Source organism: Oncorhynchus kisutch, linkage group LG2 (assembly GCF_002021735.2).
Source record: "Oncorhynchus kisutch isolate 150728-3 linkage group LG2, Okis_V2, whole genome shotgun sequence".
NCBI lineage: Eukaryota > Metazoa > Chordata > Actinopteri > Salmoniformes > Salmonidae > Oncorhynchus > Oncorhynchus kisutch.
The window spans coordinates 69126808-69144418 of NC_034175.2; the positions used below are offsets into that span (position 1 = coordinate 69126808).

Consider the following 17611-nt stretch of genomic DNA (forward strand, 5'->3'; position numbering starts at 1 on the left):
AAAGGTGGCTCTACAAAGTATTGACTGGGGGGGTGAATAGTTATGCACGCTCAGGTTTTCAGTTTTTGTTGTCTTATTTCTTGTTTGTTTTACAATAAAAAATATTTTGCATCTCCAAATTGGTAGGCATGTTGTGTAAATCAAAGGATACAAACCCCCCCAAAAATATATTTTAATTCCAGGTTGTAATGCAACAAAATATGAGAAATGCCAAAGGGGGTGAATGCTTTCACAACCACTGTAAACTAGATATACATTATATATATATACATATACATATACTATATGTTATAGTTGATCAAAATCAATAGGATTTGATGGTGTTCCTGCCTGTCCCTATACTAGAGAAATACAATATGACTGTTGACCGTTTCATTGTATGTATCCCTAAGTAAAAAACAATTGAAAATAAATAAAATAAAATAAAGATTTAGCTATGGGTTCATTTGAAACTATTTAATACATTTTTCTTTGTTTGTGTGGCTGTGAACATGGTTCCAGGAAACAAATGATATCAAAACCAATAGATAAGATGATATGGCGATGACGTCCGTAAACACTGTAGATAAAATCAGTTCATTGGTGAATATTTTACTAAATAATCTAATCAAATAATACTCTGTGCATATAAGTGCCATCAGAAAGTATTCATACCCATTGACTTATTCCAGATTTAGTTGTTACACACATTTTTTGCACATTTATTGAACATGAAATACAGAAATATCTAATTGACATACGTTTTCACTATACTGTACCTGTTAGAGTCACCTTTGGCAGCGATTACAGTGGTGAGTGTTTCTGGGAAAGTCTCTAAGAGCTTTCCACACCTGGATTGTACAATATTTGCCTATTATTCCTTTTTTATCATTCTTCAAGCTCTGTCAAATTGGTTGTTGATCATTGCTAGACAACCATTTTCTGGTCTTGCCATAGATTGTCAAGCAGATTTAAGTCAACAATGTAACTCGGGCACTCAGCAACTTTGACAGACTTCTTGGTAAACAACTCCAATGTGGATTTGGCCTTGTGTTTTAAGTTATTGTCCTGCTGAAAGGTGAATTCATCTCCCAGTGCCTGGTGGAAAGAATACTGAACCAGGTTTTCCTCTAGCATTTTACCTGTGCTTAATTTCTTTCCATACATTTTTTATCCTAAAAAACTCCCCAGTCCTTAATGATTACAAGCATACCCATAACATGATGCAGCCACCACTATAGTTGAAAATATGGAGTGTGGCTCTCAGAAATCTGATGTATTTGGTTTGCCCTAGACATAACACTTTGTATTCAGGACAAAAAGTAAATTGCTCTGCCACATTTTTTCCACTATTACTTTAGTGCCTTGTTGTGAACAGGATGATTGTTTTGGAATATTTTTATTCTGTAGAGGCCTCCTTATTTTCGCTCTGTCAATTAGGTTAGTGTTGTGGAGTAACTACAATGTTGTTGATCCATCCTCAGTTTTGTCCTATGGCAGCCAACAACTCTGTAACTGTTTTCAAGACACCATTGGCCTCATGGTAAATCCCTGAGCTGTTTTCTTCCTCTCTGGCAACTGAGTTAGGAAGGACGCCTTTATCGTTGTAGTGACTGGCTGTATTATTTACCAATCTACCAATAGGTGCCCTTCTTTGCGAGGCATTGGAAATCCTGCATGGTCTTTGTGGTTGAATCTGTGTTTGAAAATCACTGCTCGACAGAGGGACCTTACAGATAATCTGGTTGTGTCAACACTTGACAGTTACATGTGACTTCTGCTATCAGAATACAAAGACTGCATTGAGAAGATGGTTCTAGACTCACAAAAGTCTCATTGTGGTCTGATTGTGTTCAAATCTGTCAGACCACTTCAGGAGGTGGTCAGGGATGCATTGTGTGTGGATTTCTCTTCAGTCTGGAAGTAACCAGGCTACTGAAATACAGTGGGCGACGTCATCAGCACCCCTGCCACAAGCCTCCAGAAAACATATGTTTTGGGACCGAAAGGCACCTTTTCATAATAACTTTGGAGAAAATACATGCCTAGCATGTGTGCAACGTTTTTGCTGGCCTCAAATGCTAGCCAGCTAGGTAATATTTAGAAGGAAAAAAAACATTTTATATGGCTAGAGTTAAGCTAACCCTTTGCAATCCCTTTGGCGTTGCATGCTAACTAGCTACAGAGGTTAGCTGGCTAGTGAGTTATAATAGTTAGCTGCTGCCATCAGTTGTTGTTGTGCTATTATCATATTTGGCCTATTCCACCGTCTGTAGAATGCATACAGTCATTTGAATATAGAGCGCGAAAAGGGAATTCAGACACACTGTGGACACAGTAGACACATTTACATGTAGGTGTAGATACACACATGTAGGTGTAGATGGTGCTTTCATAATTCACTGATCAGAACTCTATGATCATATTACTAAAGCTGCATGAACTGTCAAGTCTAGACACGGCCTATATCTGTGGTGTACAAAGATGAGGTAGTCATTCAAAAATAATTTTAAACACTATTATTGCACACAGAGTCCATTAAACTAATTATGTGACTTGTTGAACACATTTTTTACTCCTAAACGTATATAGGCTTGCCAAAACAAAGGGGTAGAATACTTATTGGTCAAAACATTTCAGCTTTTCATTTTTTATTAATTAGTAAACAATTCTAAAAACATAATTCCACTTTGATAGTATGGGGTATTGTGTGTAGGCCAGTGACACAAAAATCTAAATTTAATCCATTTTAAATTCAGGCTGTAACACGACAAAATGTGGGAGAAGTCAAGGGGTGTGAATACTTTCTGAAGGTACTGTAAGTGTCCTTGAACAGCTCCCATTTTCTGTAGAGAAGCGAAAGACAAATCCGATCATATTAAAGATAGCTATATAGGTATACTAATAAAGAACTCGTAAAGGCCCAGTGCACTACTTTTGTGAAGAATAATAATTATAATTATTTCTTATAATCATGTTTTGTTAATTATATTTTCAAATTCTGATTTTACAGGGGGGTGCTGCAGCACCCTCAGCATCCCCAATTCCAACAGCTATGGTGCCTCCTTCTTCCTAATGCAGATATACTGACATTTGACAGAGGGACCAGGACAAGGGACAAGTACTGTAAATTACTGTAAGCTATAAGGTGTAATGATGCAATGCATACGACTGTTGAAAGTTCACAATTTCAATGATTTAATTGTATCAATCTCTATTTTATTTTATTTTAAATATATATATATTTAGCTATGGTTTCATTTTGAACTCTAGAATAAATGTTTCTCTGTTTGTGGGTATGTGAACATTGTTCCAGGAAACAAATGATATCAAAATCCATAGATAAGATAAGATAACATGGTAATGACTTTCCATAAACATGTAGATAAAATCAGTTCACTAGGGAATATTTTACAAAAAATATATCAAATTATACTTCCTGCTAGGTACATAAGTGCCTTTGAACAGGTGCCCATTCCCATAGAGACACAACAGACACATCATAGAGAAACACAACAGAGCTATTTCACTCAGATCTAGTCCAGGACAGGTAAAGAATGAGGGTTATTGTAGCTCTGCTGGTGTTGCTGTGCTTGGGTCTGACTGGGGCAGAGATACAGAACATAGTCACAGAGAATGAGATCAGTTCAGAGACACAGAACACAGTCACAGAGAATGAGATCAGTTTAGAGACACAGAACATAGTCACAGAGAATGAGATCAGTTCAGAGACACAGAACATAGTCACAGAGAATGAGATCAGTTCAGAGACACAGAACATAGTCACAGAGAATGAGATCAGTTCAGAGACACAGAACATAGTCACAGAGAATGAGATCAGTTCAGAGACACAGAACATAGTCACAGAGAATGAGATCAGTTCAGAGACACAGAACATAGTCACAGAGGATGAGATCAGTTCAGAGACACAGAACATAGTCACAGAGAATGAGATCAGTTCAGAGATGCAACATGTTGAGGTACAGAGGGTTAAGAGTGAGGACCTAGGAGACTCGGGGAGAAGCTGCCAGCCTGACATGTGTTCCTTGCTGATGGAGTTTGGAGCTATAAAGTCTACAGTGGCTAACCTACAGACAGAGAACGAAGGTAATGTGAAATTGGAAGACTTACAATTAGTGTTGAAAAATTCTGCTATGGTCACAAAATTCCTAGTTATTTAGGAAATCCTGGTTGGAAGATAAGCAGAACATTCTGGAATCCTCCAACCAAGATTTCTGGAAAACCTGTGAATTTGGGAAAGTTACCAGGATTTTGCAACCCGACTTACAGCATATCTGTCCCACAAAGAATGTGGTTTGCATTTGTTCTCACACTAAAGATTTAAAATCTTGCTGTTCCTATCACTCCAGTTCAAAGATCCCAGCTGAGCACCACAGTGACTGAGCTGAAAAACGTGGAGGGTAGACTGAGCACCACAGAGACTGAGCTGAGAAAATTGGAGGGTAGACTGAGCACCACAGTGACTGAGCTGAGAAACGTGGAGGGTAGACTGAGCACCACAGTGACTGAGCTGAGAAATGTGGAGGGTAGACTGAGTGTCAGTGAGAGCCAGGTGGAGGAGCTGAAGGAGAATGCAGGTAACACAGTCCTAATTTACTGAATCTGATGTCCTTACGATCTGTTCAGACTAATCCAACGACTGGCTAACTTAAATGGTATTGTAACATCTGGGTTTCTAAGATTAGTTAAGACAGATGAGGGGGATATGATCAAAAACTAAGGCTCAGAGGAAAAAATATATGATATCGAAGAAGGATGATGTTGACATCAAGCAGGTATAAAACATTCTCCCAATTTCATGTATCTCAGCCAAACAAAATGTGGCATTCTCAGCTGGCCATGGAGCTTACGGGAACTACGGACCCTTCAACACAATGACCACCCTGGTCTACAGAAAGGTCTTCACCAACATTGGCAACGCTTACAGCAAGAATACAGGTAATAAATACATATGCACTGCACAATGAACTATTATTGAACATTTTGTACTCGAATGTCTGTAATGCTGCACACTGTACTCGTATGTCTGTAACTCTGTACTCGTATGTCTGTAACTCTACTCGTATGTCTCTAACTCTGTCTACTCATATATCTGTAACTCTATACTCGTTTGTCTCTAACTTTCTACTCGTATGTTTCTAACTCTGCGTACTCGTGTCTGTAACTCTGTACTCGTATGTCTGTAACCCTGTACTCGTATATCTGTAATTCTGTACCCACATGTCTGTAACTCTGTACTCGTGTGTCTGTAACTGTACTCGTACATCTGTAATTCTGTACTCGTATGTCTGTAACTCTGTACTCGTATATCTGTAACTCTATACTCATACATCTGTAACTCTGTGCCCACATGTCTGTAACTTTGTACTCGTATGTCTTTAACTCTGTACTCATATATCTGTAACTATGTACCATTTTGCCTGTAACTATGTACTCATACGTCTGTAACTCTGTACTCATATATCTGTAACTATGTACCCTTTTGTCTGTAACTCTGTAATCGTATGTCTGTAACTCTGTACTCACATGTCTGTAACTCTGTGCCCACATGTCTGTAACTTTGTACTCGTATGTCTGTAACTCTGTACTCATATATCTGTAACTATGTACCCTTTTGTCTGTAACTCTGTAATCGTATGTCTGTAACTCTGTACTCACATGTCTGTAACTCTGTACTCATTTGTCTGTAACTCTGTACTCGTATGTCTGTAACTCTATGCTCGTATGTCTGTAACTCTGTACTCGTATGTCTGTACTCATATGTCTGTAACTCTGTTTCAATATGTCTGTAAGTCTTTACCCATGTCTCTGTAACTCTTTACTCATATGTCTGTAACTCTGTACTCGTATATCTGTAACTCTGTACTCTTATATCTCTACATATATGTCTGTAACTCTGTACTCGTATGTTTATAACTCTGTACTCATATGTCTGTAACTCTACTCGTATGTCTCTAACTCTGTCTACTCATATATCTGTAACTCTATACTCATTTGTCTCTAACTTTCTACTCGTATGTTTCTAACTCTGCGTACTCGTGTCTGTAACTCTGTACTCGTATGTCTGTAACCCTGTACTCGTATATCTGTAATTCTGTACCCACATGTCTGTAACTCTGTACTCGTGTGTCTGTAACTGTACTCGTACATCTGTAATTCTGTACTCGTATGTCTGTAACTCTGTACTCGTATATCTGTAACTCTATACTCATACATCTGTAACTCTGTGCCCACATGTCTGTAACTTTGTACTCGTATGTCTTTAACTCTGTACTCATATATCTGTAACTATGTACCATTTTGCCTGTAACTATGTACTCATACGTCTGTAACTCTGTACTCATATATCTGTAACTATGTACCCTTTTGTCTGTAACTCTGTAATCGTATGTCTGTAACTCTGTACTCACATGTCTGTAACTCTGTGCCCACATGTCTGTAACTTTGTACTCGTATGTCTGTTACTCTGTACTCATATATCTGTAACTATGTACCCTTTTGTCTGTAACTCTGTAATCGTATGTCTGTAACTCTGTACTCACATGTCTGTAACTCTGTACTCATTTGTCTGTAACTCTGTACTCGTATGTCTGTAACTCTATGCTCGTATGTCTGTAACTCTGTACTCGTATGTCTGTACTCATATGTCTGTAACTCTGTTTCAATATGTCTGTAAGTCTTTACCCATGTCTCTGTAACTCTTTACTCATATGTCTGTAACTCTGTACTCGTATATCTGTAACTCTGTACTCTTATATCTCTACATATATGTCTGTAACTCTGTACTCGTATGTTTATAACTCTGTACTCATATGTCTGTAACTCTGTACTCGTACATCTGTAAGTCTGTACTCTTATATCTCTACATATATGTCTGTAACTCTGTACTCGTATGTCTGTAACTCTGGACTCGTACATCTGTAACTCTATACCAGTATATCTGTAACTCTGTGCTCATATGTCTGCAACTCTGTACTCCAATGTCTGTAGCTCTGTGTACTCGTATGTCTGTAACTCTGTACTCGTATGTCTGTAACTCTGTACTTGCCCCCAACTGTTCTTCCTCTTCTGCAGGTATCTTTACAGCACCGGTGCGTGGAGTCTACCACTTCACTTACTATCATCACTATTATAACAGCAAAGCTTCTCATGCATCCCTGTTTAAGAATGAGCAAAATCTTGTAACTATTGCTGGTAATATAGTCAATGGCAACGCCATGGGATCTAATGGCATCACAGCATTGTTGGAGAAGGGAGATGAGGTCTATGTCCGTTTATGGGCAGGTTCATGGCTCTTTGACAATAATTCAAATTTCAGCAACTTCAATGGCATTCTGCTATTCACTCAGTAATCATCACAGTAACTGAAAACAAGGTGTATTATTGAAAGTTTAGTCACTAATGGACTAGTCTCATGTTGCTAAGTACGTGAAAAGACTGGAGGCCGAGGCTAATATCGGACAAATTGTACATACTGCAATTGTATTTACACTGTGATTTGTTCAAACTGTCCAGATGTAAGTAAACTTTAGAGGGAAATGCTGATATCAAACTAAATTACGGTGTGATAGTTGATATGCCTCCTTCTCCCTAATGCAGATATACTGACCAGGACAAGGGACAAGTACTGTAAAGTAGCGTAAGCTATAAGGTGTAATGATGCAATGCATACGACTGTTGACTTTTCAATATTTCAATTATTTAATTGTATCTATCCCAATTTAATAAAATTAAATAAATATTTAGCTATGGGTTCATTTGAAACTATGGAAGAAATGTTTCTCTGTTTGTGTGGCTGTGAAAATTGTTCCAGGAAACAAATGTTATCAAAATCCATAGATAAGACAATATGGTGATGACTTTCCATGAACACGTAGATAAAATTAGCTCATTGGTGAAAATGTTGCTAAATAATCTAATTTAAAGATACGGAGTGCTAGGTATATAAGTGCCTTTGAACAGCTGCCTGTTTCCATAGAGACACAATAGACACATCATAAAGACACAACAGAGCTATACATTTCACATAGATCTAGTCCAGGACAGGTAAGCATTGAGGGATATTGTAGCTCTGCTGGTGTTGCTGTGCTTGGGTCTGACTGGGGCAGAGAAACAGAACATAGTAAAAGAGAGTAAGATTAGTTCAGAGATACAGAATGTAGTCACAGAGAATAAGATCAGTTCAGAGACACAGAACATAGTCACAGAGAATGAGATCAGTTCAGAGACACAGAACACAGTCACAGAAAATAAGATCAGTTCAGAGACACAGAACACAGTCACAGAGAATGAGATCAGTTCAGAGACACAGAACACAGTCACAGAGAATAAGATCAGTTCAGAGACACAGAACACAGTCACAGAGAATAAGATCAGTTCAGAGACACAGAACACAGTCACAGAGAATGAGATCAGTTCAGAGACACAGAACGTAGTCACAGAGCATAAGATCAGTTCAGAGATACAACATGTTGAGGTACAGAGGGTTAAGAGGGAGGACCTAGGAGACTCGGGGAGAAGCTGCCAGCCTGACATGTGTTCCTTGCTGATGGAGAATGGAGCTATAAAGTCTACAGTGGCTAACCTACAGACAGAGAAAGAAGGTAATGTGAAATTGGAAGACTTACAATTAGTGTTGAAAAATTCTGCTGACGGTCACAAAATTCCTAGTTTTTTAGGAAATCCTGGTTGGAAGATAAGCAGGACATTCTGGAATCCTCCAACCAAGATTTCTGGAAAAGCTGTGAATTTGGGAAAGTTACCAGGATTTTGCAACCTGACTTACAGCATATCTGTCCCACAAAGAATGTGGTTTGCATTTGTTCTGACACTAAAGATTTAAAATCTTGCTGTTCCTATCTCTCCAGTTCAAAGATCCCAGCTGAGCACCACAGTGACTGAGCTGAAAAACGTGGAGGGTAGACTGAGCACCACAGTGACTGAGCTGAGAAAATTGGAGGGTAGACTGAGCACCACAGTGACTGAGCTGAGAAACGTGGAGGATAGACTGAGCACCACAGTGACTGAGCTGAGAAACGTGGAGGGTATACTGAGCACCACAGTGACTGAGCTGAGAAACGTGGAGGGTAGACTGAGCACCACAGTGACTGAGCTGAGAAACATGGAGGGTAGACTGAGCACCACAGTGACTGAGCTGAGAAACGTGGAGGGTAGACTGAGTGTCAGTGAGAGCCAGGTGGAGGAGCTGAAGGAGAATGCAGGTAACACAGTCCTAATTGACTGAATCTGATGTCCTTACGATCTGTTCAGACTAATCCAACGACTGCCTAACTTAAATGGTATTGTAACATCTGGGTGTCTAAGATTAGTTAAGACAGATGATGAGGGGGTTTCGATCAAAACTGAAGCAAAAATATATGATATCGAAGAAGGATGATGTTGGCATCAAGCAGGTATAAAATCTTCTCTCTCTTCATGTATCTCAGCCAAACCAAAGGTGGCATTCTAGTCTGGCCATGGAGCTGGCGCGAACTACAGACCCTTCAACACAATGACCACCCTGGTCTACAGAAAGCTTCACCAACATTAGCAACAACTCACAGCCAGAAAACAGAAAATCTTTACATGCTGAAGAATATAGACATTTGTGCTGCACATTGTGTTCTCATATGTTCCTTACTGGTGAAATAGAAAGTTTACATACACTTAGGTTGGAGTCATTAAATCTCGTTTTTCAACCATTCCACAAATGTCTTGTTAACAACCTATAGTTTTGACATGACACAAGTCATTTTTCAAAAAATGGTTTACTGACAGATTAATTCACTTATAATTCACTGTATCACATTCCAGTGGGTCAGAGGTTACATACATTAAGTATTAAGTGCCTTTAAACAGCTTGGAAAATTCCAGAAAATGATGTCATGGCTTTAGAAGCTTCTGATAGGCTAATTGACATAATTTGAGTCAATTAGAGGTGTACCTGTGGGAGTATTTCAAGGCTCACCTTCAAACTCAATGCCTCTTTGGGCACCCTGATGATTGGTGTCCAGCGGGTTTCAGAAGTGTGCTTTGTGAGTGATTTGACACTCCGGGAAGCTACTCCACGGCCCTCCTCATCCTGGGCCAGTGGAACCGGGCAGAGATCCGATCCTGGGTCTTCTCCATTCCCAGGTGCGCACCTGGAAGTTGCTGGCTATCCAAACGCTATCACTTGGACTGCGGCGGATTTCTAGTTTGGATCCTCCATCTGGGCAGTCAAGAACTGTTCCCTCAGTTGGTCTTGGCTGGTCCCATAAAATCAATGAGGGGGAAGATGAGGGTCTCCTCCAGTTGTTCACCGGGGGGAGGCAACTCTGGTACGGCACCCACCATCATCTGGCAGCTCCCTTGTGGCGTCATGATGTTGGCCTGTGCGGTTGGATACCGCTTGGTGTCACCGTGGACACAGGAAACAGCCACATTGTTGTGTCCCCTGGGCAAGCAGGCTCGCGGCTACGAGCGTAACCACACTCACGGAGTCCAATAGTGCTTCAGTGTCGTGTCCATCGACTTTCATCGGTACCATGGGGTCAGTGGTTCGTGGTGCACCCAATGGGAGGCGACGTAGGTCACTGCGTGGCCACTGCGGGGCTCCCTGATGGCTATCAACTCGTCTATGATGATGCTGCGTAAACGTCAACCCTGATCTGACCACCTTACCAAGAAAATGGTCTGACGGGGATGTGGAGATACTCTGTATACATAAAGAGAATTGTGATAAAAAATCAAATTTAAGGACCAAAAAATGTACAGCTGTGCAATATAGCTTCCGAGAGGCGCAGCGGTCTAAGGCACTGCATCGGGTTAGGGAAGGGTAGGCCGGCATTGTAAAATAAGGTACAAAATAAATACACAATAGTTACAAAGAGACTTTCGATGTACTGATTCCATGGCACGTGGTTTATTGCTTTAGGGCTCTTGAGTGGTGCAGTGGTTTAAGGCACTGCATCTCAGTGCTAGAGGTGTCCCTCGTCTGAATCCAGGCTGGATCACATCCAGAGGTGTACTGATTCCATGGCACATGGTTTATTGCTTTAGGGCTCTTGAGTGGTGCAGTGGTTTAAGGCACTGCATCTCAGTGCTAGAGGTGTCCCTCGTCTGAATCCAGGCTGGATCACATCCAGAGATGTACTGATTCCATGGCACATGGTTTATTGCTTTAGGGCTCTTGAGTGGTGCAGTGGTTTAAGGCACTGCATCTCAGTGCTAGAGGTGTCCCTCGTCTGAATCCAGGCTGGATCACATCCAGAGATGTACTGATTCCATGGCACATGGTTTATTGCTTTAGGGCTCTTGAGTGGTGCAGTGGTTTAAGGCACTGCATCTCAGTGCTAGAGGTGTCCCTCGTCTGAATCCAGGCTGGATCACATCCAGAGATGTACTGATTCCATGGCACATGGTTTATTGCTTTAGGGCTCTTGAGTGGTGCAGTGGTTTAAGGCACTGCATCTCAGTGCTAGAGGTGTCCCTCGTCTGAATCCAGGCTGGATCACATCCAGAGGTGATTGGAAGTCCCATAGGACGGCACACAGGTCGTCTGGGTTTGGCTGGGGTAGCCCGTCATTGTAAATAAGAATTTGTTCTTAACTGACTTGCCTAGTTAAATAAAGGTAAAGTAAATTAAAATGAAAAACAAGACACACCTGTTCATTGTAATGCATTCTAAATTTAAGCATGTAATACTTCAGAGAATGCCAAGAGTGTGCAAAGCTGTCATCAAGGCAAAGGTTGGCTACTACGAAGAATCTAAAATATTATATGTTTTTATTTTTTTAACACTTTTTTAGTTACTACATGATTCCAAATGTGTTATTTCAAACTTTTGATGTCTTGATTCAAAGCACTGTGTGTTTGTGAAATGCAGAGTAGGTGAACGGATGACCTCTGCATGTGTGGTTCCCACAGTGAAGCATAGAGGAGGAGGTGTGATGGTTTGGGGATGCTTTGCTGGTGACACTGTCTGTGATTTATTTAGAATTCAAGGCACACTTAACCAGTATGGCTGCCACAGCATTCTGCAGCGATACGCCATCCCATATAATTTACGCTTAGTGGGAATATAATTTGTTTTTCAACAGGACAATGACGCAACACACCTCTAGGCTGTGTAAGGGCTCTTTGACCAAGAATGAGTGTGATGGAGTGCTGCATCAGATGATCTAGCCTCCACAGTCACCCGACCTCAACCCAATTGAGATGGTTTGGGATGAGTTAGACCACAGAGTGAAGGAAAAGCAGCCAACAAGTGCTCAGAATATATGGGAACTCCTTCAAGAATGTTGGAAAAGCATTCCAGGGGAGCTGGTTGAGAGAATGCCAAGAGTACCCAGATGCAGACCGTGTCGAAGTAACAATGCTTATTACAGCAACAGAGGCGAGGTACCGGATGACAGGCAGGCTAAGGGTCAGGCAGAGTGGTCAGGCGGACGGGTTCAGGATCAGGACCGGCAAGGGTTAAAATACAGGAGGGTGAGAAAAAGAGAGGAAAAGCAGGAGCTGACTGGAAAAACTCTGGTAAGCTTGACAAACAAGACAAACTGGCAATAGACAAACAGAGAACACGGGTATAAGTACACAGGGGATAATGGGGAAGATGGGCTACACCTGGAGGGGGGTGGAGACAATCACAAAGACTGTTGAAACAGATCAGGGTGTGATAAAGAGTGCAAATAGGTATTCAAGGCAAAGGGTGGCTTCTTTGAAGAATCTAAAATCGAAATCATATTTGGATTTGTTTAACACTTTTTTGGTTACTACATAATTCCATATGTGTCATTTCATAGTTTTGATGTCTTCACTATTATTCTACAACGTAGAAAAAAGTAAAAAATAAAGAAAAACCCTTGAATGAGTAGGTGTGTCCAAACTTTTGACTGATACTGTGTGTATGTAAATATATATATTTACAATATATATATATATATAGGGGATTGGAAATGATGCAGACAAAAGATTAGGTTTAAGAACATGGGCATTCGTTGGTCAGCAGCCCTCCAATCTGGGATTTCAAATCATCAATCGGCGTAAAATGATCTAGTTTCAGGTCGTTCTGTAAAGTGTTCCAATGTCTATGTCTATTGTTTATGTTTATTATTGCACATTGTGTGTTCGTATGTCTGTAACTCTGTACTCGTTTGTCTCTAACTCTCTACTCGTATGTTTCTAACTCTGTGTACTTGTGTCTGTAACTCTGTACTCGTATGTCTGTAACTCTGTACTCGTATGTCTGTAACTCTGTACTCGTAAGTCTGTAACTCTGTACTCGTATGTCTGTAACTCTGTACTCGCATGTCTGTAACTATACTCATTTGTCGCTAACGCTCTACTCGTATGTTTCTAACTCTGTGTACTCGTGTCTGTAACTCTGTACTCGTATGTCTGTAACTCTGTACTCGTATGTCTGTAACTCTGTACTCGTATGTCTGTAACTCTGTACTCGTATGTCTGTAACTCTGTACTCGTATGTCTGTAACTCTACTCATATGTCTGTAACTCTATACTAATTTGTCTCTAACTCTCTACTCATATGTTTCTAACTCTGTGTACTCGTGTCTGTAACTCTGTACTCGTATGTCTGTAACTCTGTACTCGCATGTCTGTAACTCTACTCATTTGTCTCTAACGCTCTACTCGTATTTTTCTAACTCTGTGTACTCGTGTCTGTAACTCTGTACTCGTATGTCTGTAACTCTGTACTCGTATGTCTGTAACTCTGTACTCGTATGTCTGTAACTCTGTACTCGTATGTCTGTAACTCTACTCATATGTCTGTAACTCTATACTAATTTGTCTCTAACTCTCTACTCATATGTTTCTAACTCTGTGTACTCGTGTCTGTAACTCTGTACTCGTATGTCTGTAACTCTGTACTCGCATGTCTGTAACTCTACTCATATGTCTGTAACTCTGTACTCGTATGTCTGTAACTATACTCATTTGTCTCTAACTCTTTACTCGTATGTTTCTAACTCTGTGTACTCGTGTCTGTAACTCTGTACTCGTATGTCTGTAACTCTGTACTCGCATGTCTGTAACTCTGTACTCGTCTCTCACTGTTCTTCCTCTTCTGCAGGTATCTTTACAGCACCAGTGCGTGGAGTCTACCATTTTGCTTACTATCATCACTATTATAACAGCCAATTCCTCATGCATCTATACGGTAGCATGAAAATAACTATTTATCTATCTTGTTACAAGTATTATGTTTATTGGTGTGGCGGGAGTGGGGGGTTGAATGGAAATCAATCCAGGGTCATAACATTGGAACTGTACACTCCTAGAGTGTATTGTGAGAATAGCCTGGACTGGTGCTATGGAACGGATGAGCTGTATGATGGAGGAGGAGGAAGAGGAGGAGGAGCTGGTGGGTGTGGTGGTAAAGGTCAATAGGAAATGTGAAGTTGTCTTTCAAAAACTGCTCTTCAACTCTATGAGCACACCTTCACACCAATTTATTCTACCTCACCTTCTCCCCTTCTCCTCCTCTCTTTCCCCTTCTCTCTACACCTTCTCTTCCTCCCACTTCTCCTCTTTCACTTCTTTCTTTAACAGAAGCTTTCAGCACTATGCATTAGATCCTCATTAAAGAGCACTTGAAGGAGCAGCTTACAGTGAGCAGACATGTTTTCTAAAACTGATATCCAACCTCCCTGACAATTTAAGGCATTAGGGTTTATGCATATCACAAGGATGAAAACCCTGCCTGCTTTAAAGATGAGATTCTGATATTGAAGAGTTGAGTTCAGAGGAGAGAAGTAGGACTATTACAGAGAAAATAGAAAAGTCTGGAGCTAGGAGAGCAGTGTGTGTTTCAATAAAATCTTCTCTCTCTTTCTCGATGTATGCCGCTATACCTTTCTCACTGTGTGTCTTCCTAGAACTTGGTTCTGTGATTGTATGATTTCCTATGACTTCCTCTTAACCAAGCCATTCACCTGATCGTGTTTAACGCCACACATAATATGGTCGGATAGGGAGACAGAACGGAAGTAAAGAAAATAAATTATGCTTGGTTTCCAGGCAACAGCGGAGGATCTGAGGGCAGTGAAAGCTGTAAAAGCCTAAGGCTGGGTTCCCATGTTTTTAGGTTCATCTCCAGAATCTCTTCCTCAGGAATCTAACCTTTGTAACCCCTTTAGATCGCTCTGGATCTGTAATAGTAATGTAGTCAATGTTTTTATCATTCATTGCATAGCTGTTCTCTCTGTTTTAATAGCATGTACATGAACGGTGTGTGTGTGTGTGTGTGTGTGTGTGTGTGTGTGTGTGTGTGTGTGTGTGTGTGTGTGTGTGTGTGTGTGTGTGTGTGTGTGTGTGTGTGTGTGTGTGTGTGTGTGTGTGTGTGTGTGTGTGTGTGTGTGTGTGTGTGTGTGTGAGTGTGTGTGTGCGTGTGTTTCTTACCTTTGTGGGTTTTTGGTGCGTTTGGGTCTATGAGATGAGTAGACTTGGTTTACTAGATCTTTTGACTCAGTCTTTATAAGTCTGTATTTAAGTTTATGGGATTTTCCGACCACTGACAACTGACAACTCTGCTGTAGGTTAGCATCTGTGTAGCCATAATGCTACAACAGGGGACACACGATTCACTCAACATCTCTCTCTCTTCTGTGCTTTTGTTGTCTTCCAGCCTGGTCGCAATTCCGTTTCAACCAAACCCATCGTCAGACTGGAAATCAGACGAGCTGAATTTGAACTTAGATAGAGAATAAACAGTATCTACAGTATATACAGTACGTATCTACAGTATTTATCTACAGTATATACGGTACATATCTACAGTATGTATCTACAGTATATACAGTATGTATCTACAGTATATATCCGCAGTATCTATCTACATAATGTATCTACAGTAGCTTACAATTGGCTCATCCATCCCCCTCCTCTCCCCTGTAACTATTCCCCAGGTCGTTGCTGTAAATGAGAATGTGGTCTCAGTCAGCTTACCTGGTAAAATAATGGTAAAATAAAACATAATTTTAAAAAGTATGTATCTAGAGTATCTACAATATATACAGTATATATCTACAGTATCTACAGTATATAGAGTAAATATCCACAGTATCTATCTACAGTATATATCTACAGTATCTATCTCAGTATCTATCTACAGTATATACAGTATATATCTACAGTATATATCTACAGTATATACTTACAGTGTGTATCTGCAGTATCAATCAATCAAATGTATTTATAAAGCCCTTCTTACATCCGCTGAAGTCACAAAGTGCTGTACAGAAACCCAGCCTAAAACCCCAAACAGCAAGCAATGCAGGTGTAGAAGCACGGTGACTAGGAAAAACTCCCTAGAAAGCAGAGGATGTGAAAAATAAACTTGAAAATGGCAAATGTTTACTGGTTGCTCAGGAGGGAAAGGGGAAGTCAGATGTGTGGAAGACATTTGATTTAGTTGTGGAAACTAATGGAGATCCAGAAAAAGGAGGGTATAGGAGCAAGCGCTGTATGCCAAACAGGTGCTGTTATATTAATAATGATTATTTCTGACCATTTGGAACGGTGGAAAAAAACTAAATAAATTGAAGTATTATCTAACGCAAAAATTATAATATATAAATCCTTTATTACAGCAAAGGCTAAAAACAGTTGCATGCATCGTGAATTGCGGCTTATTTATTGTTTAGGCTAATTAGCCAAAGCTCCCTTTGTTATTTCAGGAGGGTATAGGAGCAAGCGCTGCGTGAGTATTGTGTATGCCAAACAGGTGCTGTTATATTACAATATTATTATTTTTTCTGACCATTAGAACAGTGTAAATATTAAATAAATAAGTGTACCAGAGAGTCTGTTCTAACGAAGAAAAAAACTACACAAAGCCTTTATTACAGCAGACTAAAAACAGTTGCACTCATTCGTGAATTGCAGTTGCAATTCATTGTTTAGGCTAATTATTCACAGCTCCCTTTGTTATTTTATTTTAAAACAAAAGTTATTGATTGCAGTTCAAGGCATGAATGTCTCATATGCTGTGTGATGGCATATTAATTGATTGATACAGTAGCCTAATATATTGAAATATAGGCCTAAGTAAGTTACGGTACTAAGACTAAACAGGACGTGCTCTTAGGCCTACAGCTCAATGGTGGTTATACAAGGCTACTACGATAACAAACCTAATATTTATAATGACATTACTTATTATAATGATGATCATAATAATAATTGTAATAATAACAACAAGAAGGAGATCAAGAAAAAGGAGGGTAGAGGAGTGAGAGTTGCATGTATATTATGTGTGACAATTTCTGCCAGTTTGGAACAGTGTAAACAACACAAAATAAATGATAAGAAATACTAGTATGTTCGAACGAAAACAAATGTAAAGCCTTTTACAGCGTAGCAAAGAATAAAAACAGCCGAATCTGAGGCCCTGAGTGCCCGGGCTAAATTACCAATCTGGCCCTCATACCATCATGACCACCTAACCCAGCTTCCAATTGGTTCATTCATCCTCCTCTCCTCTGTAACTATTCCCCAGGTCATTGTTGTAAATGAGAACGTGCTCACAGTCAACTTACCTGGTAAAATAAAGGTTAATAAATAATACAAATATCAACATTATTTATTTACACTATCTATAGTGTAAGTA

At 40.0% G+C, this 17611-nt stretch overlaps 1 protein-coding gene across 2 annotated transcripts; it reads left to right on the top strand.

Annotated features, from left to right (window-relative positions):
* Positions 1 to 3447: 3447 nt before the first annotated feature.
* LOC116356221 (uncharacterized) lies at positions 3448 to 7765 on the top strand. Of its 2 annotated transcripts, none has more exons than XM_031800804.1 (4): positions 3448 to 4086; positions 4350 to 4577; positions 4834 to 4938; positions 7075 to 7765. In XM_031800804.1, exons 1-4 carry the CDS (start codon positions 3537 to 3539, stop codon positions 7350 to 7352), a joined length of 1161 nt encoding a protein of 386 aa, XP_031656664.1. In that variant the 5' UTR covers positions 3448 to 3536; the 3' UTR covers positions 7353 to 7765. The 2 variants fall into 2 exon arrangements, with proteins under 2 accessions (XP_031656664.1, XP_031656660.1); XM_031800800.1 differs by having other exon boundaries at positions 4810 to 4938; positions 7075 to 7764.
* Positions 7766 to 17611: the final 9846 nt, after the last annotated feature.